Source organism: Nyctibius grandis, chromosome 4 (assembly GCF_013368605.1).
Source record: "Nyctibius grandis isolate bNycGra1 chromosome 4, bNycGra1.pri, whole genome shotgun sequence".
NCBI classification, from domain to species: Eukaryota; Metazoa; Chordata; class Aves; order Nyctibiiformes; family Nyctibiidae; genus Nyctibius; species Nyctibius grandis.
The window spans coordinates 6,277,580-6,303,919 of record NC_090661.1 but is presented as its reverse complement, the minus strand read 5'-3'; the positions used below and the strand labels follow the sequence as shown (position 1 = coordinate 6,303,919).

Sequence of the window (26,340 nt, the reverse complement as noted above, 5' to 3'; positions counted from 1 at the left end):
ATTAAATTCCTTTTTGAGACCACTCCATGGCCTGCTACTCACTACTCCAGTGTGTTTAACTCCATATACAGCCTTTCACACACTTGAAAGATGAGGAAAAAATAAAATATGAATGTTTTCCTTTTCCTCTATTAAAAGTTATGAAATTAAAATAGTTTTAGGTATGCTGCATAAACTGCCAAGAATATCATTTGAAAGACAAATTTAAGCTTCAGTGTTGGTGCAGGTAAATAACCATGTGAAAACTAATGGAATATTTGAGTTTCAACTTTTCCTTCCTAGTCTTTCTTGCTGTCTTGCTAATAAAAATTTTCCTAATCTTCTTGACATGAAACAAGGCATAGAGGAGTATTAGTACTTCAAGACATATACCAACAGATTTTTTTTCCCCACTTTGGGAAATAAATGGATGCAGCTGAAATTTAACTGCAGCTCCAGGAGCCCAGGCTTCCCCGAGTACTGGACTGTAAAGTCGTCTTGTTCAAATTCCCAGTTCCCACCGTGCTTCCTAGAAGTTACAGCTAACACAGGATACCCCTTCTGCAGCCAAAGGACATGGGCTGTGGTATTGGGTTTTGGGGTGGTTTTGGCTTCTGTTGCAAACACTTGCTTTGCCACAGCACTGCAAAACAGCGCACACTCAGCATACCTGTCTGGGACTCTCCTTGATTTCAGTATAACAAATCTGCCAACCCTTATAGCTAACCTGTGTTGAACATTCAAGCAACACCAACTCATTTGGTCTTCTTCCCAACCAGGCCTCCTGCAATCGAGGCAGTCATCTGGCCTCACATCTCCAACTCGATGGAGCCAAGGGAGACAAAAGCTAAATTCAAAATGCTTCTGTAAGTAACCTACAAGAGCAATCTTTTCTCTGTGTAAAAACTATCAATCAGTGATGTGAATCCCACTAAGGTACTGTGAATTTATCGCTTCCCAGACCCTGTGGTGTGTTCAGGAGCTAACATTGCCTACTGACTGAAGAGATGTTTAACCTTTACAGTACTGCTGTGATGTGGGAATTGCAAAACTTCAAGGAAACTGAACTGTTCACTGGGACTCTCCAGGCAGCTATTAAAACTGAGAAATGGTTCAAGTAAAGCAGCTTCTTAGGCTTTTTTTCGGATGTTCAGCTACTTTGTATGAAAGAAAAAGAAAACCCAAACAAAGACAGAAAGTGGTAAATATAGTTAAATCCTGCTTGGCAAGGCTATAAACTCTGTCCTCGAAGTTCCAGTTCTCTCACATGAATTCACTTCCAGTGACAAGCGCAGCCAGCATCCTTAGTGGTTTGGGTTTGCTTTTCTTTTTAAAGGTGCAGGCTGGTACACAAATGCTTATAAATCCTACCTCATGTTTCAGAGAAGAAAGGCTCCAAGTTCCCAGGCCTTCAGTGGCATCTTGATGCAGCCAAGAGTTTAGTCTTTGAGCTACTGCAGGAGTAACCTTCCCTCCCTGACTTTTGCCAATATGTACTCTGTAATGACACTGTGGTAAATACGCCAAAAGCTGACAATGCATTGTGCACAGCTCCAAGTATTACTAATCTTGGGAAACGTATGGAACGCAGCAGCAGTCGGTATCTGGGAGGCAAAAAAAAAAAAAAAAAAAAACCAGTGCAGCTTGTAAAGTTATTGCTATTAAAAACATGCCCTCGCTTTACTGTCTGAAACTCTTCCTTGTAATTTGAAACATAGTTTGTCTGAGCTCAAATTTTTACCTATTCTGAACAGCATTAAGAAAAATCTGTTCACATATGTATACATGCATTTGTATAGTGACATACCTACCATGAACATGGAAAACAGTTCCTTCTCTCTCTCTCCCTCCTCTGCCTCCGCACTTGATTTCTTAGATGCTTCTAGTTCACTAATCACGTACAGTGCTTTCCAACGAGCACCTTGTAGTCTTTCTTGATGTGCGGTGCTCAGAAATGACACACAGTACGGAAGCCTTACTCCATCAAATGGAGCAGGACTCCTTCATCTCTTTGGCAGGATAGACTTCTCTTTGGACTCAGCTGAAAGCAATGTTTGCCTTGATCCCAAACCAGTCTGCCAACATAGGGTCACATTCAGCCTGTGACCAGGACGAACCCCACCCAATCCAGATGGTTATTTCCCTACTTTGCACCCGAACGGCTGCCGAGCTGCAGGATCCTACAGGAAACTCTGATGCAATGACCATGGATGATGAAGAAATATGAAGGAAATGGACTACAGAGAGTGGCTTGGCTCAGATGCTTTTACTACGTTGCTGCTGGAGACTATTAGGCTAGATGAACAAGTCACTCAACCCATTAAGGATTTTGTATTGTTTTTACCATATCTCCTAATTGTCAACACACTTCCAGTCAACCCCTAGTTGGTGTCATCTGCAAATTTAATGTGACTATTCCTTTCCATCATAGTCAGTGATGAAAATAAGGAACAGTATTGCATACAGCACAGACCTTTGCAAAGCCTATCTTGATATATCATTCTGTCTTGATAGTAAACCATTACAGCTACTCTTTAACTATTTTTTAAAGGTGACACATTTCCTGCATATAGTAAGTTGCAGAGAGTAGATTATATGGTGACTTCCTCATCATTTTAGCACAGAATTTCCTACTGCCTTTTTAATCTTTATGCTTTACATATTAGTAATTGTGGGGCTTTTTTAAGACAAAACTTAGAGCTTAATTCAAATATACTGGTGCCAGTTTTAATCCTTCTAGTGGCTGCAATAGATCTGAGGTCTAATTTCTAACACTTATGTCTGATATACACTGAACTACTTTTAAATAACTCATATTTGTATGAAAAGCAGTGAAGGACTTCCTCTCCTGACCGGTCCCAGAGACTGTCACAGCCAGGTAAGTACAACAGTAGCAGCAGAGAGACAAGCAATAGGTCTACACTAAAATAAGCAGTATTTATAAAGACTTCCTTCTTCTCAGCCCCAGACGAACATGTTATATGTTGTCCGATATTTACAATTGGACAAAATAGCAGGTCCATAATTCTTTGGAAAAGGGACAGGAAAGCATATATCATAGAACCAAAAAAGATCCTGTGATGTGAAGATATTTAAGTTCTTCCACTTAACGATATTTTTAAAAAAGTCTATACGAAAGTCTTAGAAAATTGTGTGCCCCACAGGGCATGTTATTTTCCCATATACTGAACAGGAACTTTATTCCCATTTTAATCCACAAAACCCCTTCAGCCTGAAAATCTACCAAGAAGCTGCACAGAACAGGGACCATACTCTTTCCCACTATTTCCTGGTAGTAACTGATCCCACTCACGTTCTTCATTATTTTATCATGTCAGCATAGCACATTTTTTCCCACTGTGTAACTACAGTTAATATAGTTTCCATTGTACTATAGTAGAAATCTAAGAACATCAGCTCTAAAAGCTGAAGGGGTAAGCAAGATAGGAATGAGCCACTAGTGCCTGGGCAGCCTTAGGTCTCACTTGCACAGCACAGTTGGAGTTGCCAAATTAAAAATCTTTATGTTTACAAATGTAGCTGAACAATTCGTAAGGGATACAACCAAAGGTCTTGTAGAATTATTTTGTGTCTCTATTGACCATTTACATTATGACTAATAAAACCACAGATCTATGTGCTTTTCAAAATGTGAAGAATGAACTGCTTTTGAGAGAGTTAATGAGTCGCTGCCTCTTTCAATTTCCGAACAATGGGAGGGGGAGGGGAAGAGAAAAAAAGAATTCCATTTTTTGATCATAGCAGGTCAGTCATATAAAGCCATCTACATCAGTTTGTACAAAACGAGAAGATGGCCTTTGCCCAGTTCCTGCAGACAGCGTGCATGCATCAGCAAACACTTGGAATTATTCAGCATTTACTATGCAGGTTGGGACAGTGCTGGTCAAAACCTTCTATACTGGAGTCATGTGGGAAAGAAAGTCTAGACATCATAGATAAACTTCATCTAAAATTATTTGTCTACAATATGTATTTTAATGTTTGTTGAAGGTCAAATGTATTTTTGCTGTATTGTGAATTACGTATATGGCAGCCTAACTCATGGGGGCAGCTCTAATTAATTATTAGTACAGGATAAATTCAAATGACCAAACTCTTTTAGTAAAAAACAACTTCTAACTTCTTCCTCTCAAAATTATCATCTCTCAGGACCTAGCAGAGAAACTGAAAGCACCCTTGATGCTGTTAACATCCTGATTCAAACTTTGGTGGAGCTGGATATATATCCAATATGATATTATCACATTTTAAAGGACTGTCATCATCTGAAACCTTTAACCTTAGGTTAAAACCTTAACCTAACCTAAGGTTAAAAATATTAATTATGCAAGTAGCACCAGGTACTACCTCTGCTGAATCTTCTTCTCCTCCACCCAACAGGAAAACATCACTATGATATTATTTAAACTTTTTTTTCCCTCAAATCCTGTTGTTGGGGTGCCAGCGTCTCCGAAAATGAGCCTCAACAAATGCAATGCAATGCAGTGAGAGGCCTGATGCTGGAAAGCACCTGGTGTATTCAGTGTCTCCCACAAGCTTCCTCTACCACACACAAAACCTAAGTTACAGAGAGACTTCATGAGATGGTAAATCACTCCCGTGACATTTGTCGGGGTGAACAACACAAGCAGGAGGGAAAAAAAGAGTATCTTTGAGAAATCAGAACTGGAGAAGCGGAAGATGGCTCTTTTGCTGCTGTTTTTGGAAGTATGTCTTGTAAGCTGGGCTGAAATGAGCCTCAATGTACACAAAGAGCAGACTTTGCATAGTATGCAGATAGGATCTGGCACTGTGTTTAAAAGGGGAACCTTGACACATTGCCATAGAGCTACTTATAGTCACTTCCATCATGCAGTGAAAATCTGACCCACTCTTCTTTTTGGGTTTGACACGCGTCTGACATCTAATTTTTTGAATAAGTTTTTATAATGAAAAACTATCATAAAAGCAACATGAAAAGTAAATAATCACTTGCAAAAAAAAAAAAAAAAAAGGAAAAAAAGCGACAGCTGTAACAATGTCAGCAGTGAAGGTTAACCTTTAACTACAGCAGTCTGGTGAGCTTGCTTTTATATTTGTTGAACCAGCATGCAGGGCTGGCATTCCATATCATCATCTGTAATACTATACTGCTGGGATATGATTAGCTACTTAAGGGCATGTAATTTGCAGTGTGTAACTCTGCTGACGAGAAGGAAGCTAATTCTACACTTACCCTGATACACAATGAGAAACAGGTCTAAAACCAGCCAGCAAGCAAACTCACACGCTTTATAACTGCAGCCTGTTTTGCAACTGAAACCTGAGAAAAGCTGGGAGAATGAGCCAGATCTTCCCAGATCTGCTCTGGGAACATGAGGAAGAGCAGAATGACACTACTAAACAAACCCAAAGTTAACGCAGGCCCTCATTTAGTGAAACTTCTATAAACATATTTCTTCAGATCTACCATGGGAAACAGAATTTGCAAAAGCACTGCCCAAAGAATAAAACATATCTTTGGAGAGTTTTTTACCTAGATGGCTTTGCTGGACATCAGCAGTAGCAGAGGGGAGAAATGGCCTCCAAAACAAGCACTGTATTTAGATGCTGAGAGTAAGCACTGTGTAAACGTGTGCGTACAAAGGCAATCACAGCCAGTTAGGCTTCATAAGTGTTACATCTGAAACACTGAAATCTCAGTTATTGATACTTTTGCTAATAATCATAAACAGAGATCTAGACTAATTTGTCTGGGCATAAAGTAGAGCAACATTCAATTTACATTCATTTACATTCTCCCAAAGGCTACAACACATCTTGCTAGCTTCCACAGCACCTTCATTTTTCCAAATAAAAATTTTTACTACCCAAGAAATCAAGTCTAGTTTCCCTGAATGAGGTTTGCATCTTCACCATGTTCATTCTAGGAACATGACCAACCCTCTAAAATAGTAAACAGTGTAGTTTACTCTTGCCGAAGCCAAAGTAGACACGAACTTTCGTATCACTGGGGGAAAAAAGTTCCATTCTGAACTATGAAGAATCTCTTATATGATCCACTGAAATGAAAGGAAATATTACTCATCACGTAAGTTTTAAGCCAGATATAAAAGGCTGAATCTTAAGAACTGACTTTTGTTTAGGAGAACGGGTGCTGGGAGCTAAGGAATATTTGACCTGCAGAAACTGGGCCCCTTCAGTTGTCCCTAAAGTACCAAACAAAGCTCAGATGCAGGAGATACCTAGGGCCACGTATTTTCCCATTTCTCATCTTTCAGGGGAAAAAAAGAAAAACAAACAAACTTTCTTTTCTTTGATAGAATAAAAAACACCCCAAAAAAGGAGCATAAACCAATTGTGGAATTGCCTTTTGCTGAGCTTTGAGGAAATGGATACCTGGGTCTGAGTTTCACACCATCAGCCTGCCTCTAGTTTCTTTTTTTCTGAAGTAATATCTTGTTTTAATGCATACAACCTTGACTCTGAACACAGATCCACAACTTTCTGCAACAGCAGGTCCCACAGGAACACTGTCAAGAACAGCAGCAGAAATCTTGCAAGTTTTCACGTTTCATGCTCACAATCTGAAAGGCTGCCAACGAAACGATGATGTGCATCACAACAAACCTAGTTGGTTTATAACTATTCACTCAAAAGGGTGAGTGATTTGTAGGGTAAATGTTACACTGCTGGTTGCACAAAATGCTGAATGACCAAAAGACAGTCAACTACTGCAGTAAGTAGGGGACACAGAGCAAATGCAACCTGAACTTCAGCACTAGACACTGCTGTGCTACCCAGTTACTTTTTAACAGAAGGCCATGGAAAGGGAATTTTTAAAATCTCAGTTATAACTCCCTCACAATTCTAAATAATCTTTCTAAAAATAAAAATTTAAATAATTTAAACAGCGCACACACACTTGCATTGTCACATAGACCAGTGCTGGTCCAAAAGGCTCATTTTTGGAACCTACTAACCCTTTCTGGAAGGAAAAGGCTTTTAGGAAAGCAAATGTAGCCCAACCAGCTGAACTCCTCTCAGTTACAGAGGTTAGAAGAGGGAAAGAGTAACCATGGGTTCCTGTTGTGCATGCACAGCCCGGCACTGAGCACCAAGAGCGGTTGCCACTGCTCCAGCTGGGTAGACCTGGTCCTCACGCAGGGACCTCTACCCAGGACTGTCAGTGTCAGACCCCTCGCATTTGAAACAAGCAGGACAGGTGTGGTTTTAACTTCTACCTGGTAAAAATAAATCGTCTCGCACTTCTGCTCTGGCTTCTTCAGAGAAGCATCGTTTTTTCAACCACTCAGCTTCATATTCGCTTGCGTGTTCATCAGGCCATGTAATAGCGATCTTCCAATATAAAATAAAAGATAAATTTTAGAACAAAAAATTTCAAAAAACATCACCCAGAACAACCAAAAGAATCCTTAGAAAGTACAAAAATTGTAATATTTAGAACAATATCATAGTCAAGCCTTCCCTGTAGCATAACAGCAAACAAATAATGAAAACCCAATCTGAACATCATCCAAATTCCGACACCTTTTATAAACGGCCATTTTCACATGAACCCATGACCCAATTTGCTGGTTTCTGTGGGCTGCTTTTGCTGTGGGAGCTGTGCTTCACAGAAAGAGGAGAATCACAGAAGCTGGCACATATCTCTGGGGAGAGTGCTACACCACAGCTCAGAAGAGAGCAAAAATATCTTCCAAAGCACTGACAGCTTGTTAAAAAAGAAAAAGGACAAGACAGGCAAAAAGAAATTCTAGGAAAGAAATCCCTCTCCTCGTGTTGAAAAGTTTTCCCTCTTTCAAATAAATTTTAAAAAAGTGTGGTTTTTTAATTGCTGAAAAAAACATGGAAAGAAAGCATATGGCTTTGTTTGTCATGAATTAAAAGAGCTCAGTGCAGCACACACCCTCAGCTGAATTCTCAAGGCTGTTGAGTAGGTATCGATTCCCATTTCACATCATTCTGCCCACTCACATTCAGGTAACACACCAGTATCAGTTTAGGATTAGTGCTGTGCTTCTCTCAGTTCCTGAGTATAAACTGAAGCAAACATTCCCTTTGCTATCACAATACATTTGCATGAATTTACACGGCATTAATTTTGGTGACAATCAGCTTGGGAGCCCAGAATTCCTCAATACAGACCCCTACCCTGTGGCCAAGCCATACTCCCCCATGGGTCAGCCTCTGCAAACTCGCCCTGCAGCGAGCCTGCCCCATCTGCTACAGGGCTGACTGCTGCATCTTTAACACGTTTAGAACATCTTTAAGTGTAAAATGAAGGAAATGAGTTTGTATATCAAAGGAGCTATGTATTACTTTTAAGAAAACCTATAAAATCTAAATGATACATTAGGGTTTTATATGGCAGGAAAGATTAAAATTCATAGGGAGGGCAGTTCCTGTCCTCCCTTGCCCAATAACCCCCTTTTTTTTCATGAACGAATGTTAATGTAGAATAGGTAGATACCGATATGGATACAGACACTAGGCCAACTCTGAATATTGGGTTCAACTTTGGTTTGAGTGTTTGCTCTAAGATGAAGTCTTTTGCACATCGGAAATTAGCTAATAAACTGGCACTTTTGTTATGGATTAAGGTCATCACCACTTTGCCATTTGTTTTTCTGATTTTCAAGACATTACTTATAGAATAAAGAAGGAAAAAAAGACATGTAAAAATGTAATTAGAAGTGTGGGGAAAGTCTATATTTTCTTTTGAGCATCTGCTGATGAAGAAACATACAGCAGAATTTTAAAAAGCACAATTATATTTTAAAGTCTGAAGCCTGGCTTTCTGTGCTCTCTGTATAACATCTATAAAGAGAAATTTCACATAAAGGTGGGAAGATCTGAGTTCCCCAAATTGCAATTATTCCTAAAAGCTTTGCAAGTACGGGGTAGGGTTTGTAGATAAACAAACTGCGATTAAAGTATAACCTGGGACTGTCTCTAATTTATGGATTAACAAGGATTGTTGGGCAAGTTTCACAAGAGGGCAAATGAAGGTTTGCTTCAAATACCTTTTTTCTATCTGGCAGAGTGACTTCCTTCACCACGATGTTCACGTCCAGGTCCTTGATGACCAGCTTGCGCGCCCCGGCCGAGCGCAGGAAGCAGTGGGGACACTGGCAGTTGTCCCTCAGCCAGACACAGGGGTAGCGGCTCTCGGTTCCGTCCTCCCACTCTACGCGAACGAAATGACCCGCGTCCAAAGCTTCCACCTTCTGTATCCCCAGGTTCATGCTGAGCAGCCCGGCGGCGTGGACTCCTGGCGCAGAGCCCTGCCAGTGATGCCGAGTGGTCCCGGCGAGCAGGCTCCTGCCTTTCTGCACCGGCAGCAGGCAGCACGCCCTGCCTCCGGGGACTTTGGCCCTCGGCAGGACATTAGCCACCGCCCTCCACATTTGGGGTTCTTTAATGAAATCGTTGGACGGAGAATGCCTTTGTGGAGTTCCTAAAACACCATGAAGAGCAGCTTGTTACTGAAGGAGTCAGTATAGCAGAGACCATTTTAAGATTATTCTCTCCTCCCTTCCTGCTGCCTAAACCTTTAGGAACATTCATTATCTGGTGCTTACATTTTGTGAGGCACAGAGGGTGTATTCAGACCCAGGGGATTAAAAAATCTCTTAGTTTGGCAGGGCTTCAATTCGATTCATCATCTTGGCCATCTTTTGTTTCTGCAGTCAGTTCAATATGTATCACACAAATACTCTCTTTTAAAAAGATACCTCGAGATGAGTTCCACAAATCAAAAGCAGGAGCTACTACCAACCATGTTCAAAAGCTAAAGCTTTAAAATACACATACCTTAATTCCTGCTGTGGGTACTATGGAAAGGAGAACACAGAATCCATCTCTTGTAAACATGAGTTTAGCTATAGCAACAGAGCTCTGCAAGAGCTCCTTGCTCCTTTCACAGCCAGATTGGTTTCTATAGATATACTCCTTTATTTAAAGCTAGCTGCATACTGTACTGTAGAAAGATGATGCACACAAATCTTAAATGAGAAAATAATTTCTGCTCTGATGTTTTTCTTATTCAGAAAAATACTTGGCCTCCCCCTGAAACAATAAATCATTACATACATTTTTAATAGAGTGTTTAACCATTTCAAATATTGCATATTTATTCAGTATCTTTTTCTATTGTTTTTGTTTTTAAGCTCACTGAGCAAAATACTGATGCCCTGCCAGGACCAAAGTCTCCCCAGTTGCCCTGGTGCAGGAAAAACCTCATTGGTTTCAGTATTTTGACTCACTAAGACCTACTGGAGTTGTCAGAAGGTTTTTTTTATTTTTTCTTTTGCTACAAGTTAGAACTAGGTTGTACAGGACCCTTGGGTCTCCTTTTGTTTTTATTTCATTTGATTGAGTTTAGCAAATCAGAATATTGACTTCTACTTTCTCTTGTTTCCACACAGTAGTCCCATCAGAACCCCGTAATTACCAACCTTCACTTGCAATGCTGTTCAAGCCACAGCTAGTTTTGTGCATACAGACTTAAACTCTTTTATATCCAGATTGAGTATCTTTCCTTTGAGATGCATATATGTACACAAACATACATATGTAAATATATATATGTGTATCTCCACCTTAATTCCAAAGCATTACTCAAGTAACTCAACTTTCCTCCTAAAATAAATAAAAAATATTTACACCACAAGACTGGCTGCAGTCTTCTTCTGAGATTTCTTGGACAAAGTTTTATTGTGTGTAACTGCAAAGATGTGGTATGTTTTAGGGATTTAAACATGTGATAATTGGATACTTACTCTAATCTCCTTGAAACAAAAGACAAGTACTGGAACACAATGAAGGTTTCCAATATACTGAAACTTTAGAGTATCTTGTTACCAAAAAAAAAAAAAAAAAAGAGGATGACCATTTTAACATACTGTAAACTTCTGCTACACCTGCACTGGTTTCAGAACAGTTCTCTGTTCAAGGCAGTGGATTACCTAATGACAATGGGTCAGATCTGCAAATATGCTTAAGCAACCAAAATATAGTTTAGATGGAATTAGAACAACAAAGATGCAGGAGCTTGAGTCACAAAACAATTGCCTAATTGCTTAGGCAACTCAGAGGCTGTTGATACTTGCCCTTCTGCATACAAAGTTATCTGAATCCCTAAAATGCTAATAATACCCATATCCAGCATGATGTAGACCGAACTGAGTATCCTCACACGTACGTCTTATACAGTTAACCTAAGACTGGTGAACAGGTAGCTGCACACCAGCGATAGGATAAGTAAGATCAGAAAATCCCTGACATCTGGACAATGCTGAATTGTCCAGCACAAAGCATGGCACTCACATCCATTTGAATTTAAGAACGCTGCTAGAAAGCATATGAGCAACATAAATGGTCAGATCAATTTATTCCACCTGTCTTTCAGTGTTTAAGGAATTTAAGCACAGAGCACTCTTCCCAGAACCAACTACCCAGCTCCTTTAGGGATATGGATGCTTTTCTCTGTGTACTAAATAGTAGGTACTCCTGTAGGTATCTCTTTAAGACAAGACCATGAGAATTAGAATTTGCTTCTGAAGTTTAAGGCCACCAGAAAGCTCCTCTAGCTTACCAGAGGGGGGCAGAGGAAATTCTGACAACTGGATATACGTAATATACCCACCTAAATAGTTCATTACATAGTTTGTCCATATTTTGTTTCATATATTCATTACATCCATCCATCCAGTAGTTCATGTACTGGTTTTGTACATAATCTTCTCATCTTACTTAAGTGGCTTACCAAATAATTTAACCTAAGCAAATGCTCTTCTCCTTTTAACTTTAGCATGGAGGGTATAACTACCTGGATGTTGTATATGAATTTCTCATAAATCGTTTTCTTCAAAATGGCAAAACAAGGGGCAGGAAAAAATATTTAAGCCTTTACTTTCTGAATGTTTTTCAGGGAAGATTCATCACTAAGTTTCAAGTCCTGTGTGAAGCTTGCCAGACTCAAAGGGCTTCTAGGCATCTATTTTACCATTCAATTAAGGAATCTGAACTTGCTTCTAAGAGACTCCTCATAGCACTAGTGGTAATAGAAAAACCACATCAGAATTTTCTTTTATGATAAGACACTGAGGTGAGTTTATTGTCTTCCTATCACAGATGTTGCTTAACTGGTGTTTGTTCACTTGGTAACGGATAACTCAGTTACACAAAATGCATGTCAAGCAGAATCTCTTCTAAATCTGTGACAGTAAGTTTTGGAACAAAAGCTCAACCTAAAAAAAAAAAACATGCAATCAATCCTGCCAGACACAATTTCTAGATGAAAAAAGAATAATAAAACTTCTGGAAGCTACTGAGGTGAGTTACATGTAGTTTATATTACAATGGGAAAGGCTGTAAGCCAAATGGAAATTTTCACCTTTGCTTGGATGTGAGAAGCTTGTACAGCAGGGCTCATCTCGCCTACCTTCAGACATGCACCACAGTGATCTACACCTGAACATCATACGCACCATCCCCACACTCCTAGCAGGCACATCTGGGTAACAATTCAGCTGATCTTATCAGAAACTTGCTTTAGGATGAGAGGAACTCTTATTTCTCCCCACTGACTACAAAAAGAGCCGCAGCAACTAGCTCCAACACGGATGTTACACCACCAGTGTTTATGTTCAGCAAGACTACGTTTCATGGCATTAATTTTATGATTAACTGATGCTTCTGTTTACAGACAACCATTGCTACATACAATTCACTCAACACAATACCACTGGGAGAATCATGGATGGTGGCAGCCCTAAACTTTACTACCAGACAGAGAAAGCCTACACTGCTGTCAGTGGTACCCCTGTTCCACGACACTTTGGTTTTCAGTGTCATCAGTCAAACCTATTGTTCATCACAAAGTACTCCCCTGAAATACTCCCAGTCCTAATAGCCAGAATCTGAAACAGCACTGCATCCCACAGAGAGAGGGGAGAATCTGCTTCACAGGCTGCAGCAGGAGCCTTCAATACATTTAGGGTAGGAAAAAATTCCACTGGATGCTTTGCAGTATTAATAAAAATCGTTATATGTGGCTTTTAAAATATGCAGATCTACTTTGTCTACTGTTACTTTGCCCCAAGACTCCAGATATATTCAGCTCTTTCATTTATGTCTATTTATTGAAGTCAGTGAACTCGTACCTGCATAACACCACTGTTAATTAGGAGGGAACCAGGCCCTCCAGCTCTAGTATTATTCAGTTTGCTGGTTATGCAAGAGGAAGCCATGAAAATTATTATAGCAAAAAGATTTCCCTTGTGGTGAAGTTAAGCATTTACTCTTTAAATACATTGCAGTGTTTGCATTAAACTTCTGTTTCTGTCTTCACTGTAAAGCAATTGTTTGGGTTAGCCACCTACGGAGAGAAATCTTCTACCAATAAAAAGGCTGTTTATTGTTTTCCCTGAGTTAGTCATATCATGGTGTCATTATTAAAATGAAAACCCAGATGACGATGATTAAAAATATCTGCTACAGCACGCCCTCTAGATGTTTTTCTTCTTAGACACAAAAATTAAATAGATCTGCAAGTCTAGTTCTTGTCCCACACACACAGCATCACAGCAGAGACTTCTCCCTTCAGCAGGATTTTTTTCTGATTTGCATCAGTGAGGCAGTAAAGAATTCTGGGTTAGGTTCTCCACAGAGGCCAAGGAAAGGAAAGGTGTCCATGGACTGGTGGATTTGCCTGGAAACTCTCGCATTATTCCTGATTTCTAATTAAGTGATTTTTCTTTACATCGAGCACATATGGAACATTAAGGTGAGCCTGAAAATGGCAGTGAAGAACTTGGAACTGTTTGTGCTGATATCTTCAGAAAATTCTGCAATTGCATGCTTAAAAGTACCACACAGAAGCCAACTACTACCTTCCCACTTGATGACAAAGAAAACATTCTTCCCCCCTTACTAGTAAGCATATCTATAAATGGTGTAAACAGGCAAAACGACCACTTCCATTTCTGATCAGTGATTTGCACAACTGTAACTACTGGGTTTTACTGCTGTTTTCCCAAAACCTTTACGTTAAGATACGATACTAAATGGTAGAAAAATACAACTTTATGGCTCAAAAAACCTGGAGTCCAAGACAGTTGAGCTGCTGGTAAGACAAACAAATCCAAATGCCTTGTGCTGGTGGTGCCAGGCCACTGCAGAAAACACATCTCCTATTCTAAGGCTGTTGAAGATGCTCAATGGAATCAATCTCACAACATACGGATTCTCTTGTCATATTCAGTGTAGTTTTTCGATTCTTGACAGTTGTTTAGAGGTTTACCTTATTATTTTGTTTTTTTTTTTTCCATTTTTACATAAAAGTAGGACACTAACACCAAATTGATGGAGGCTAAATTACCAGCAAGAGTTCCAAGAGTTTTTATCCCCTTGCCCCCTCAAAATTTACAGTTATCCCTGTGCTGCTATTTTACACTTGAAATTGCATTCTGTACTAAACTAAGAGCAGAGCTCACTGGTTCACCTAGTTAGCATGGTCATAATCACAGTCAAATTGAAGCACAACTGATAATGCAAAGCACATTCTCTGCTCTCCGCATTCCTTGTCTCTGAACTACTGTTATCTACATGAACCTGGATGACACCATACATAACTCTGCTCAGTTATCAGACCTCAGATTTGCGTAGTTAATACTACCAATAGCTCCTATGAGCCACACCGTCCCATGTGAACATCGTCCCAGGCTCAAGGATTTTATGTCCACGTTGTCATTATTTACTCATAATAATGACAGCACAACGAGGGCCAGCCTGGATGCTGACAGGCAATTACGATTTAAAGCGACCCTCATCACCTGGAAGCTATGCTTTCAGTCTTGCCCGGTTCTCCAGTTAAAAGGTAATGCTCACTATTCTCTTTCTCAAAAACCAACCTCCTTCAGTCTCCTCAAACCTGTTTGCTGACTTCAGCAGTATCTTTGTTCGCTTTACCTGCACAGTTGCTTAAAAGTTAATCCTGGTTCATGGTACTTCAACAGAGCTGAGCTACTTTGGGTAACACATGCTCTCCTCACACAAGGCTAAGATGCTGCAGAGAAATGAAGGGTGTAATCAGTGTATCATAACCAAGTTTTAGCCATGCCTTAAAACCAGTTTGGTGCATCAGAAGCTGGTCAATGTAACCAGCTCTGTGTAGGATGTAGCAGATTTAACATGTAGCCACAAAAACTCAGACAACTGCAGGAAGAGCCCGAATTGGTCTCAGTTTGAACTGAGGATTTTTATCTTGTAAGCATTGCCCAAGTCAAAAAATAATGCAAACTTCAGAAAACTAATAACCCTCGACTAAATACAGCGCGTGAACCGCCTTTGATTGTGAGGCTGAATCTTGAATACAAGCGTACCAAAAAGCCTCTGCAGGAAAACGTTTACCTGGTGCTCTTACCTCAGGTTAACAACAGAAACAAAGAAGCAAATACGTACCATAAAGGGAAAAAAAACCTCTGCACGTTTACATCACTGCACGGCCACACGTAACCCCGTATGAAGGCCCAGGAAGAGATACTGCTGAAGGATTCCTCTTTGGGAGCCAGGCTTCAGTCCCGCTCCAGCGTCCTGTCTTCCGAATCAGCGTAATTAAACGACAAGGCAGCTCGTTTACACAGGCAGCTTCTGCAGAGGAGACGGGATGCAAACGCCACGTTACACACCCGGCTCGGTGCAGCGTGCGGGACGCCAGGCCCGCGGGCCCGCCGCTGCGGCCGGGAGGGGCGTTACGGCCCATGGCGCTGCCGGCCGCGCCCGCCCCGCACCCCCCGCTGCTCCCCGGCACCGGCCCGGCGGGGCCGCGCTCCCGCCCCGGCTCCCCTCACCTGCCCGCCCGGCTCCCCCCGCCGCGGGACTCCCGGGCTCGGCTCGGCCTGACAGGCCCGGCCCCGGGGAGGACTCCGCCGCCGCCGCCGCGTCCTCCCGGCGGGTAGTGCCGCCTGGCAGCAGCCCACCCGCCTGTGGGGTTTCCCAGGGAATTCAGTTCGGGGATCTCTTTCAGCCTATGGTGGCATAACACATCCGTGCTGTTTCAGACAGAGCGGCCCTTGTCTGTGTCCTCCGAGTTAATGGTGCAGATTTGTATCATCAGCAACGGTGTGGCCAGCAGGACTAGGGCAGGGACCGTGCCCCTGTACTCGGCACTGGTGAGGCTGCACCTCGAATACTGTGTTCAGTTTTGGGCCCCTCACTACAAGAAAGACATTGAGGTGCTGGAGAGAGTCCAAAGAAGGGCAACGAAGCTGGTGAAGGGTCTAGAGCACAAGTCTTGTGAGGAGCGGCTGAGGGAACTGGGGTTGTTTAGCCTGGAGAAAAGGAGCCTGAGGGGAGACCTTGTCACTGTCTACAGCTACCTGAAAGGAGGTTATAGCGAGGTGGGTATCAGCCTCTTCTCCCAGGTAACAAGCGATAGGACGAGAGGAAACAGCCTCAAGTTGTGCGAGGGGAGGTTTAGATTGGATATTCAGGAAAAATTTCTTCACTGAAAGGGTTGTCAGGCATTGGAACAAGCTGCCCAGGGAAGTAGTGGAGTCACCATCCCTGGAGGGATTTAAAAGACGTGTAGATGTGGTGCTTAGGGACATGGTTTAGTGGTGGACTTGGCAGTGCTGGGTTAATTGTTGGCCTTCATGATCTTTAAAGGTCTTTTCCAACCTAAATGATTCTATGAGATGATTTTACAGTCAGACAAATCTTGTGAGCAGTAAGCTTCAGGCAGATGAGCTTCCTAGGAATAAATTTAAAAACAGCATTAACCTCATTATTTAGTGCCCAGTGCCTTCTGTTTGGAAGTATGTTAATGCTGCATTTATTTGAACAGTGTGTTTCTCATGGATGAAGTGAGGGAGGTTCTAACAGACAGAAATATGGCTGTGTAGTTGAAGGCAATGGTGGGATGTAGCACCTACCCATTTTTGGCTGGAGTGACCCATGTTGGTCTTCAAGTTTTCAGCTCTTACTGGACTGGAATCCTCACCTTCTTCAGCATGCATAAGCTGGTGGCATGACTGACGCAAAAAGGAAGAGCTGGAACTAAAAAGGAAAAGGAAAACCTTTATTTTCCTCCTGAGGGGAAGCGTTTTCCCAGCTGTGCAAGAGGCACCTGCTCCACTGGACACTCAGTGGCCATACTGTGGTCTGCAAAGCACCCAGAAAAGTCCTGGTGCCTCAGTATAACCAATAAAGGAAAACCTTCAATGTAAATGTTGCCTAAGCAGCACTTTTCACCGACAGTAAAGTATTCACAAGGATGAAAAGTTGGCTAGTTGGATGGAAACAAGTACATGCAGAAGTGAAAATATTGAATGACTGTTTAGAGACCGTCTAAGCATTTTGGCAGTTAAAAAGAGCTAAGACTGAGTCTGCGACTTATAGAAAATTAAATATTTTTGTTGGTAGCTATCATTCAACATCTTCAATAAAAAACAATCTTCACATGCCAAAGCAGTGCTGTAATGTGTGGGGTTGGATGTATTACTTTCTTTGAAGGAAAGAGTGGTAGGAATTAGTTTCTTTCAAATGAGGTCCCAAATCCATTTTCCACCTTCCTTTCACATTCTGCCTTGCTTTTTCCCCGTTTTCTCTATGGAACACACATATTCTTGGCTGTCTTGGCCGTCTTCCTGCTTTTTTTTTTTAATTTTTATTTTTTAATAAGTAACTAATATATACCTCCCTTGCCCCCCATTTAAATACGTTATTTGAAACCTGGAGCTTGAAAATTCTAAAATATTTTCAAGGTTTGAAAGATTGGATGTCTGGCAGATAAGTGGGTTCATTTCATACATACTGTTTACAAAATATATACTGTTTACAATATTTATTCATTCATTATTAAAAAAAAAAGAAGAAAATTCCGTACCTGCAGATATTTTATAAAGAGTACATACCTTATTCCTTGTGTCAATTGCTAAGCTGCAAGTAGTAGCTCTTAGGAAAGGGCAGTGTGAACATTCTGCGTATGCCGAATGTAGATTGTTGCTTGAGCAGCCAGAGTTTTTAATTTCCTGACTCTTATGCTGTTGGCTTTGCAACCTATTACATCAACACTACATTTCTCAAGTATTTCTGCTTCTTTGTTTTCTTTTATAACCACTGCACACCCTACTAAATGCATACTGGCTGAAAGAAAACATTTCATATTGTATATGTTTATAATTAATTTCTTACTTTTATTAATTAAAGAGAGAATCAAGTGAATCAGTTTGCTTCAAGTGCAGAGAAACAAATCAAGTTGTATCTAAATATCATATTTAGAGTTTTTTAATGAGTGAAATCTGTTATTAACATAAACTAAGTATATAAGCATACATACAAATCCCCATCAGACTGAAAAAAGAGGAACCAGAAGAAGTTTTGTTTAGACCTTAGGAAAAAAAGCTGTACATAGACCAAGAATGGAGATTTTTTTTTTCCAAACCAAAAGGGGAACATTTTGCATCATTATAAGCATAATAAGGAGGGTGTGAGAATTGAAATGGTCATAAGTCTCATTCAGTAACAGCAGCAGTCCAAGGTGTTTGCAAGACTGGGTCTCTATTTTTATACGGAGCATTACATAATACACAAGTGGAAAAGTATCCTATCCGAGTGGAAATAAAAACAAACTGCCTTCAGGATGACGTAACTCAGCAAAATATGACTCATTAGTGTTGTGCCTCTATTTGCCGAGTAGCTATAAAAGAAAGCATTTTAACAGAGGTATGTCAGAAGTGCTATATAATGACAATCTAGACCTCATTTATTTTACAGTACGTTTATGTGCCTTTTTACAGTCACAGCATCGTTTTGCTGAATCCTGTAGTGCAAGATCAGTTCACTGATTCCCTTTGGGCTTTATTCTGTCACTATCATTCAGATGGGGAAGTACGATACCACGGGGTTATCCATGGGTTTCCATGTGACTGCTAGGCTATGCAGTAAGTTACTGCCCAATAAATTTAAAGTTGGCAGTGATTAGTAGGTAAAGGGCATTGCAAAATTTAAAGTCACAGACTAACATGCAAACAGCATCAGAAGCAGAACATCCTTAGGAGGCAAACTCTGATGTTTGTCCAATAAATTTGTTACCCTGACATGACAGTAAAAGGCTGCGAACTAGACCAGAATTCCCAGTGGAGTCAGACACACCAACAACAATGATGTTTTCCTGGTCCTGTGAGCTTCAGCTCTGCACGTGTGCCTGGCTTTTTGAAAACCCTAATTACCACAGAAATATAACTGTTAAAAACTAAAAGTGGGCTGGGTTGCAAATTAGCTTCTAGGATGAGCACAGGGTGAACTTGAGTTCATTCTTGACGTACACGGTCAGATTTATTTCTCTGCACTCATATCAGGAAAAATAACTGAGTGTGGTTTACCTCTTTTTCATTCACTCTTTTTTCTAGGGTTACTTTTCTGAAATTAGAGGATATGCAAGATATTATTTAGAATTACAAACCTAATAGCAGCCTGGCTTGTGTGCTGACCCAGCGGAGAACTAGCTTGTGTTTTGTTCTGCCTCTGTTATAATCCAGAGTTAATATGTGTATTACTTTGTAAGAAAGCATCAAAACGTTAAAATAATTTGCAAGACATTTAACACATGCACTCATATCACTTGGAATTTTAATACAAATCTCAGTTAAATCACATTATATTAGAAACAAATTCATATTCTTAAAAAAGGACAACGCTTGCTATTGAGAAAGGTTGGCTGCTCTTTATTAACCAAAGAGCTGCCAACACAGAAAGTGTATGGGAAAGAATTCTTTATCATTACCCAGGTAAAGGCATAACAAGCTCATAGATAAATTTAAGTAAAAAAGCTGACAACCTAAGACCAAAGGCCCACTGAACTAATTGCCTTGAATCTAGCACTGAACTGAAAGTCTTGGTCATGTTATTTTTGAGAAGAGATGATAAGTAGACAGAAAAAAACATCTTGCAGTTTGGACAGCCTGTCTATAGTAAAGTCTCTATTATTTACACTAAAACTAATTTATGTTGGTAACTCCTGTCACAGTGAAATGTTTGCAGCATGGAAAATGTATGGAAAATATGATGCAAGTACACAGCTATTTCAGTCAACCTGCACTTGCCAACATCTAGCGCTGGATAATGAATCTCTTCCCTAAGCCAACCTTCTCCAAAGACTTTCTTACCCCCAAAGAAAGTTTAGACATGAACAATTATTACTACATAGACAGTTTCTAAGCATTTAAAAGAGGTATACATACAGCCTAAGGAAGGTTGTCATCTGAGAAACTATGATACACTTGGCATTGTCTTTTCTTACGCAAGAATGCTAATGGCATGTTGGAGACTGCCAGCGATACCTCCCCAAGGTAAGTTTTCAAGGACGAATGACTCTACAAGCCATGAATGACTCTGTCCAAGCCACATCATTAAAAATGTAATGATTATGGAGACCATATGTTTTTCTTGTTACAGAATTAGTCATTAAACTCTGCCTTTTCCAGTTGTAAACTGATCTCGTAGGCAGAATGACAACTTTATGAAGAAAATAAAATAAGCACAGTTATAGTCTTTTTATACGTATATATTCTAATAAAAGCTTTTTAGAAAAGCATGGGGTCAGTATTTTTGCCAGTTTCACATACTTCAGGAATGAAATACAGACCCACAAATTGTTCAATTTTTGCTAATTGCTTGCCAAAAATCAAAGTAATAAAAATAAATACCCCAATGGGCTGTAAGTAAAAATACATTTTAAAAGATAGAAAAAAGCCAGATTGTGAACATACAGGATTACTTCAGGAATAATGGCTGTCAAATACATTTCACTCAACAAGACTTCAGTGTTAGCTGAAAACTTCTTTACCAATCACAAAAGCAATATCTGAGAAGCGTGAGCAAGAAGGTGGTAAAGTCCACATGAAGCCCAACTAAATAAGCAGCTACACTGATTTCCCCAAATATACGTTTTCTAAGTAATATTATAACAAGAGCTGATGCTTTCTCTGTAGCTCACCAGATTGTTTCTATTGACTAAGGCAGGTATATTTTTTGCTTCTGACATACACATCTTGGCAACCTGCACCTGAGCACAAGACAATCTATAGGAGCAACAACTTAGCTTCAGACAATTCATACACCCAGCTTGGCACACACAGGACTTTTGAGCTGCTTTCCATGGTTTTGTAAGCTTCCCTCGACTTCTGTTTCTCAGGATGCTCCTGGGTAGGTCAACCTGTGAAACTTTGGAAGCTGCAATTTAGAAAGCCATAATTTGCACCACCACCCCCCTGAATTCCTAGCCATTGACTTGTCACAAGGCAAGCACAGCCTTTTCTTTCACAAGCTTTTATTAGTGCTGAGGTGAGACAGCACAGTTTGCTCCGTATTCCCACTCTGAGCTGCTTCTTCTCTGTGTGTGTATCAGTAGATGTAAGAATATCCACAGCAGAGCATGGCCCTCAAAAGTAAGCTACCTGGAGAGGAGTGGAGGTGTGTCTTTTAATGCTTTGCTTTGACTTTTGATGAGTTAAATCACAGGCTAAGCGGCAAAGAAAACGGAATTACTAAGTAAGCTCTCTGACTGTTTCATCTGCATTACTTTTTTTTTCCAGAAAACATTGCCATCTGCTCTTCAGTACCATCAACTCTTTAATAAATTCAGAAAACAATGTAAAATTTTGAAAAATCTGCAGAACACCACAAAAAAAGACCAAGTCAGCTTAATCCTAGCTCCACCCTCCACAAGAAAAAGAAAAAAAGAAAAAGAGAAAAGAGAGGAGAGAGGAGAGAGGAAAGAAGAGAGAGGAGAGAGGAGAGGAGAGGAAGAAGAGAAGAGAAGAGAAGAGAAGAGAAGAGAAGAGAAGAGAAGAGAAAAGAAAAGAAAAGAAAAGAAAAGAAAAGAAAAGAAAAGAAAAGAAAAGAAAAGAAAAGAAAAGAAAAGAAAAGAAAAGAAAAGAAAAGAGAAAAGAAAGTCAAATACTGATGCAATATTTAAACACAACAGGAGGAGCTATTGGGTCAAAATAGCTGCTACAATCATCCTTTTAAAGCTCTCTACTTAAAAATCCTTACTGAGTTTTCAATGATAAAAAGGCCTTTACTATTTGAAGTAGGCTGTATAAACCCAGAGGATCTTCATCTCTTCTAATTAAATAAGTTTTATCAGAGAAAAAAGCAAAAGCAGAAAAAATTATAAGATTGCAAAGAGGATTGCAATATAGTTTTCATAGTTCTTAAAGAACTATTTTGAATTTCAAACTTTAAACTGATGGATATCACTAAACACCCAGTTCTTGAAGGCACTGCAGATTTAAAAAGGCCATTTAATGTATCAGTTCAGACTCAAAATTGATACATTTAATATATACATTTGCTTAGACCAGCCAAAATAATGTAAATCAAATTCTAGTTTTAAATGTCCTAAAAGCGTTTTGTACTGGCTTCATCAAACCCACATAAGATTGACCCATTTTACTAAACATGGGAACTTATGCATAGATCAGACTCAGACGTATACATTTTCTTTTCGAAAGAGAACACTTAAAGCCTTTTGTAATAAATGTTACAGAGCAGAATTCTGATTTTGTTTCAATTTCAAATATAAAAATGTTTATATTTTGCTGAAACATAAATCAATGGAGATATTTATCAAAATATTCATATGTATCATACAAAACATGAGCGTGGATTTTAAAGAACCATGGTTTTGTTTCATTAGATGACAACTTACAGGCAGGGGCATTGAGCGGAATGAGTTCTACTGTAAATCTGCACAGGCCACATAATCTCCTGCTTTGAAAAGTAAGTGCTCTGCAGACTCGCTTGGTATGCTGCGTACGTTGGGATAGTTTGAGCTTGACTAAAAGTTTGCTACTGCAAATAGAATAGCCAAGCTGCTCCAAGCATATTCAAGAAGCTATGTTTTACACCACCAGTACTATTTTTCTATTAGGATTTGAATACTGCTCTCCTATGGCTAAAAAACTAGCACAGCCTGCCATTTTAGTTTCTTTACTGATGTTTACAATTCATGTTATAACCAATGACTCAAAAAGTGAGTAAGCAGAGACCAAAACTCCTTTTAAGAAGCATCTGAGCACAAATGGAACCGCATGACATCTTTGGCACCTCCTTCTAAAGGGGTAAGATTGTGAGAGAGAGACTGGACATGAATCACAGAATGTTAGGGATTGGAAGGGACCTCGAAAGATCATCTAGTCCAATCCCCCTGCCGGAGCAGGATTACCTAGATCATGTCACACAGGAACGTGTCCAGAAGGGTTTTGAATGTCTCCAGAGAAGGAGACTCCACAACCTCAGGCACTTCTAGAGCTTGGTCCATCCTAGAAATGCTCTATGGCTTGCTGTGATAGTGGGCAGACAAGACTTAGCACCTCAGACTGACCGTTTTGCTCTTGTGTTGTTACATCTAACCCTAGTGGCAAGGGAAGTATCACAAATAAATTAATTTTTAATAGCTAGAACCTGTCATACCTTCTAACTTGACAACATACTTGAAAATAATGGTTGAGTAGTTCCACTAAAGTCAATCAATAAGACATCTGACTTTTTTCCAGGCAGATCTTCAAAGATACAGGGGATCTAAAGGTGCAAATTGACATCTAAAGTATCCTGCTAGGAGCTACTCACTGCCTTTAGGGAAAGCGAGCTGCCTGGACGGTCCAGAGGTTCTGTAAGCACATACCTTCAATCAGACATATCCCCATGGCTTCAGCACTCTGGTCCCAGGAGATTTACATTGACCCACAGCACTGCTGGGTAACTTACCAACTGGATGCTTTGCAGAGCAAAGTATAACTCAAAGTGAGTAGGGTTAACAAGATCAGACCTCAAATGTGCATCAAACAGCTTCTCTTCCAGTGCCATGAGGTTGCTAGTTTCTTGAAAAGGCTTACAAACTCTAAAAAACCTGCCCTACACCCTTCTGTATCATTGCTTTTAATGAAACTTGCTTACCTCTTGAGTCTGTAAATTTTTATTTGTTTTTACTAAAAAGCAAGTTATTTCATTTAGCAGGATCTACATACTTGCAATTTTTTGCTGAAAAGACATATTACAACAGCATGTTTTAAATCAAGAGTGTCTCAAGCAGAACAATAAAACCAAAAAATGTGTTTTAACATTGTTTTAAAATATTTATTAAAAAAACATATGAACTTTTTTCATCCCAACAGTGATTCTGCCTGCAGTATCTGTAACCCAGTAGCCATATTACCCCAAATTGACAATTAAATAGCAATGAGTCTAAAAACCCAAACAATCCTCCCCCTCCTTCCCACTAGGCACTTCTGCCATTGTCTAGGAGCACAAATAATTTTATTAATAGCTTAGCTAGCAAAAGTGCAAAGGCACCAACGAGAAACGTCACTGTGCTGGCAGAGACAAAACCTTTTTGTCCGCTTTACAGAACCACAGAATCAATCAGGTTGGAAGAGATCTCTGGGATCACCGAGTCCAACCATTGCCAACAAGCTCTAAGAAACCCAGCTCTCAAATTTGGGATCTGAAACTACAATCACTGCTAGGGCTCCTTCTTCCTACTATAAAAATCTGCATCAGCATTCTCAGGGTCTGACATAAGCCTTTTTGGCTGGCTCTTGGGGTTACCATAGCTTAGAGTCACAGATAAGCAAGCCTGGAAGAGTACAAATCCTGCCAGAATAGTTCCCGTCTTTCACAACGCAAATGGAAATCACAGCTTTGAGTTACGTAGTAGAACAATGTTTTATGTGCATAGAATACATACAAAAGCTTAAGTTACAAAAGTTTAAGAAAGTTAATAGAGGGCCAGAGGAAGGAGAGTAACAACAAAAGCGATTTAAGCATCTGCTACACGCGAGTCCGGAGGTGGCTGGCGAGCACCACGCTTTACCCACGCTGGTGGCAGGTGAGCCGCAGCAGAACAGGCGATATATAAACCGACGACAGGGAATCGCAGACAAGAAAGCTTACTTCGCTTTGTAACCAAAGATGAACAATATAACACGGGGTAATTTTTTAAATATGGGACATTAACTTAAACGTACCTCTAACCTCCCAGTTTATAGAAACGCGCTATTTGTTTAGGAAGTCAAATACAATAAATAAGTTTTTCCAGGATGCAGGATGTCTTTGCGCAAGGAGGTGCTCCTTCCAGGCGGACCCCGGTGCCCTCCGGCACCTCCCGGGGGGTGGCGGCGGGGCTGAGGGCGCCGCCTGAAGCCCCTCGCCCCGGCGGCGCGGAGGGTCCGGGTCCAGCCGGGGCTGGGGCGGGGGGTCCCGGCTCAGACGCGGAGATAGTCGTTCTTGAGGCGGCTGAGGCGGGCGCCGTGGCTGCGGACGGTGAGGGCGAGGAGGTCGTGCTTGTCCCGCAGCCCGCTGGAGATGTGGCGGGTCTCCCGGAGCAGGGCGCGGGCGTGCAGCAGCAGCCCCAGGAAGCTGTCGCCCAGGCGGGCCTCCTCCCGGCCCCCCTGCTCCTGCCCCTGGCGGAACTTGCCCTCCAGCTCGCTCAGCGACCGGTCGGAGCTGGAGTAGGCGTCGCTGATCTGGGCGGACTCGCGGCGCAGGTAGGTGCTGTAGCTCTCCTCCCCGTCCAGGTCGTAGGAGATGCTCTTGCCGATGCCCTCCAGCACCCGGCCCGCGTCCTCCACCTGCCGGCCCAGCACCGTCAGCTCCTCCCGCAGGCTCAGCCCGCCGCCGCCCGCCGCCGCCGCGCCGCACCGCCGCTGCTCGCTCACCCTGAAGAGCAGCTGGCAGCGCTCGGGGTCGTCGTTCTCCTCGTAGTCCCCGTCGGGGACGAAGTAATGGTGCAGGGTCCCGTTGGACATCTCGGGGTACAGCGGGCCCTCGAAGTACCCGCGGCAGAGGCTGCAGACGCAGCCCAGCCACAGCAGGCGCAGCGCTGCCGGCATGCTGCGGCCGGCGCCGGGCAGCCTAGGGCCGGGCGGCGCCGCGCTGCCCCCGGCCGCGCCGCCCACGCCCCATGGGGCTCCCCGGGCCCCGCCGCTGCCGCCCCGCGGGCACGGCCGGCTCCGGTGCGGGCCGGGCCGGGTCTGGCGGGCGGCGGCGCGGAGGCCCGGCGGCGCTCTGGGGGCGGGTGTCGGCGCACCGCCTTTAAAAAGCCGGGCAGGCAGCACGGAGGAGGAAGCGGCCCCCGCGTAACGCCGCGCCGGGCAGGGCCGGGCCGCCCCCCGCCCCGGGCATCGGCCGCAGGGCCCCGGCGGGCACCGCCCCCGGGCATCGCCCCCCTCGGGGGTTGTCCAGCGCGGGGTTGGGGAGAGGGAGACACGTACACCTTTCTCCTCTCAATAAACAAAAAAACTCCCAAGCCGGGATTGCTCAGCTTTCCTT

The 26,340-nt window shown here is 41.7% G+C and overlaps 2 protein-coding genes across 2 annotated transcripts in view; both read right to left on the bottom strand.

Moving 5' to 3' along the window:
• BBOX1 (gamma-butyrobetaine hydroxylase 1) overlaps positions 1–15,980 on the bottom strand; it is a 38,550-nt gene extending 22,570 nt beyond the window's left edge. Inside the window, exons 1-4 of the mRNA XM_068399958.1 lie at positions 15,858–15,980; positions 15,469–15,657; positions 9,027–9,460; positions 7,224–7,338 (exon numbers count right to left, since the gene is read on the bottom strand). Coding sequence (XP_068256059.1) covers positions 7,224–7,338; positions 9,027–9,410 — 499 coding nt within the window. The 5' untranslated portion in view covers positions 9,411–9,460; positions 15,469–15,657; positions 15,858–15,980. The remainder of the gene's footprint in view (positions 1–7,223; positions 7,339–9,026; positions 9,461–15,468; positions 15,658–15,857) is intronic.
• Positions 15,981–22,582: 6,602 nt separating this feature from the next.
• Positions 22,583–25,945, bottom strand: FIBIN (fin bud initiation factor homolog). Its single transcript, XM_068398939.1, has one exon. The coding sequence runs from the start codon at positions 25,899–25,901 to the stop codon at positions 25,275–25,277; it is 627 nt and encodes a 208-aa protein (XP_068255040.1). The 5' UTR covers positions 25,902–25,945; the 3' UTR covers positions 22,583–25,274.
• Between the last annotated feature and the right edge of the window lie 395 nt (positions 25,946–26,340).

What these genes read in the sequence shown, in the direction of transcription:
- FIBIN (XM_068398939.1), bottom strand. Translation starts at nt 25,901, where the DNA reads ATGCCGGCAGCGCTGCGCCTGCTGTGGCTGGGCTGCGTCTGCAGCCTC.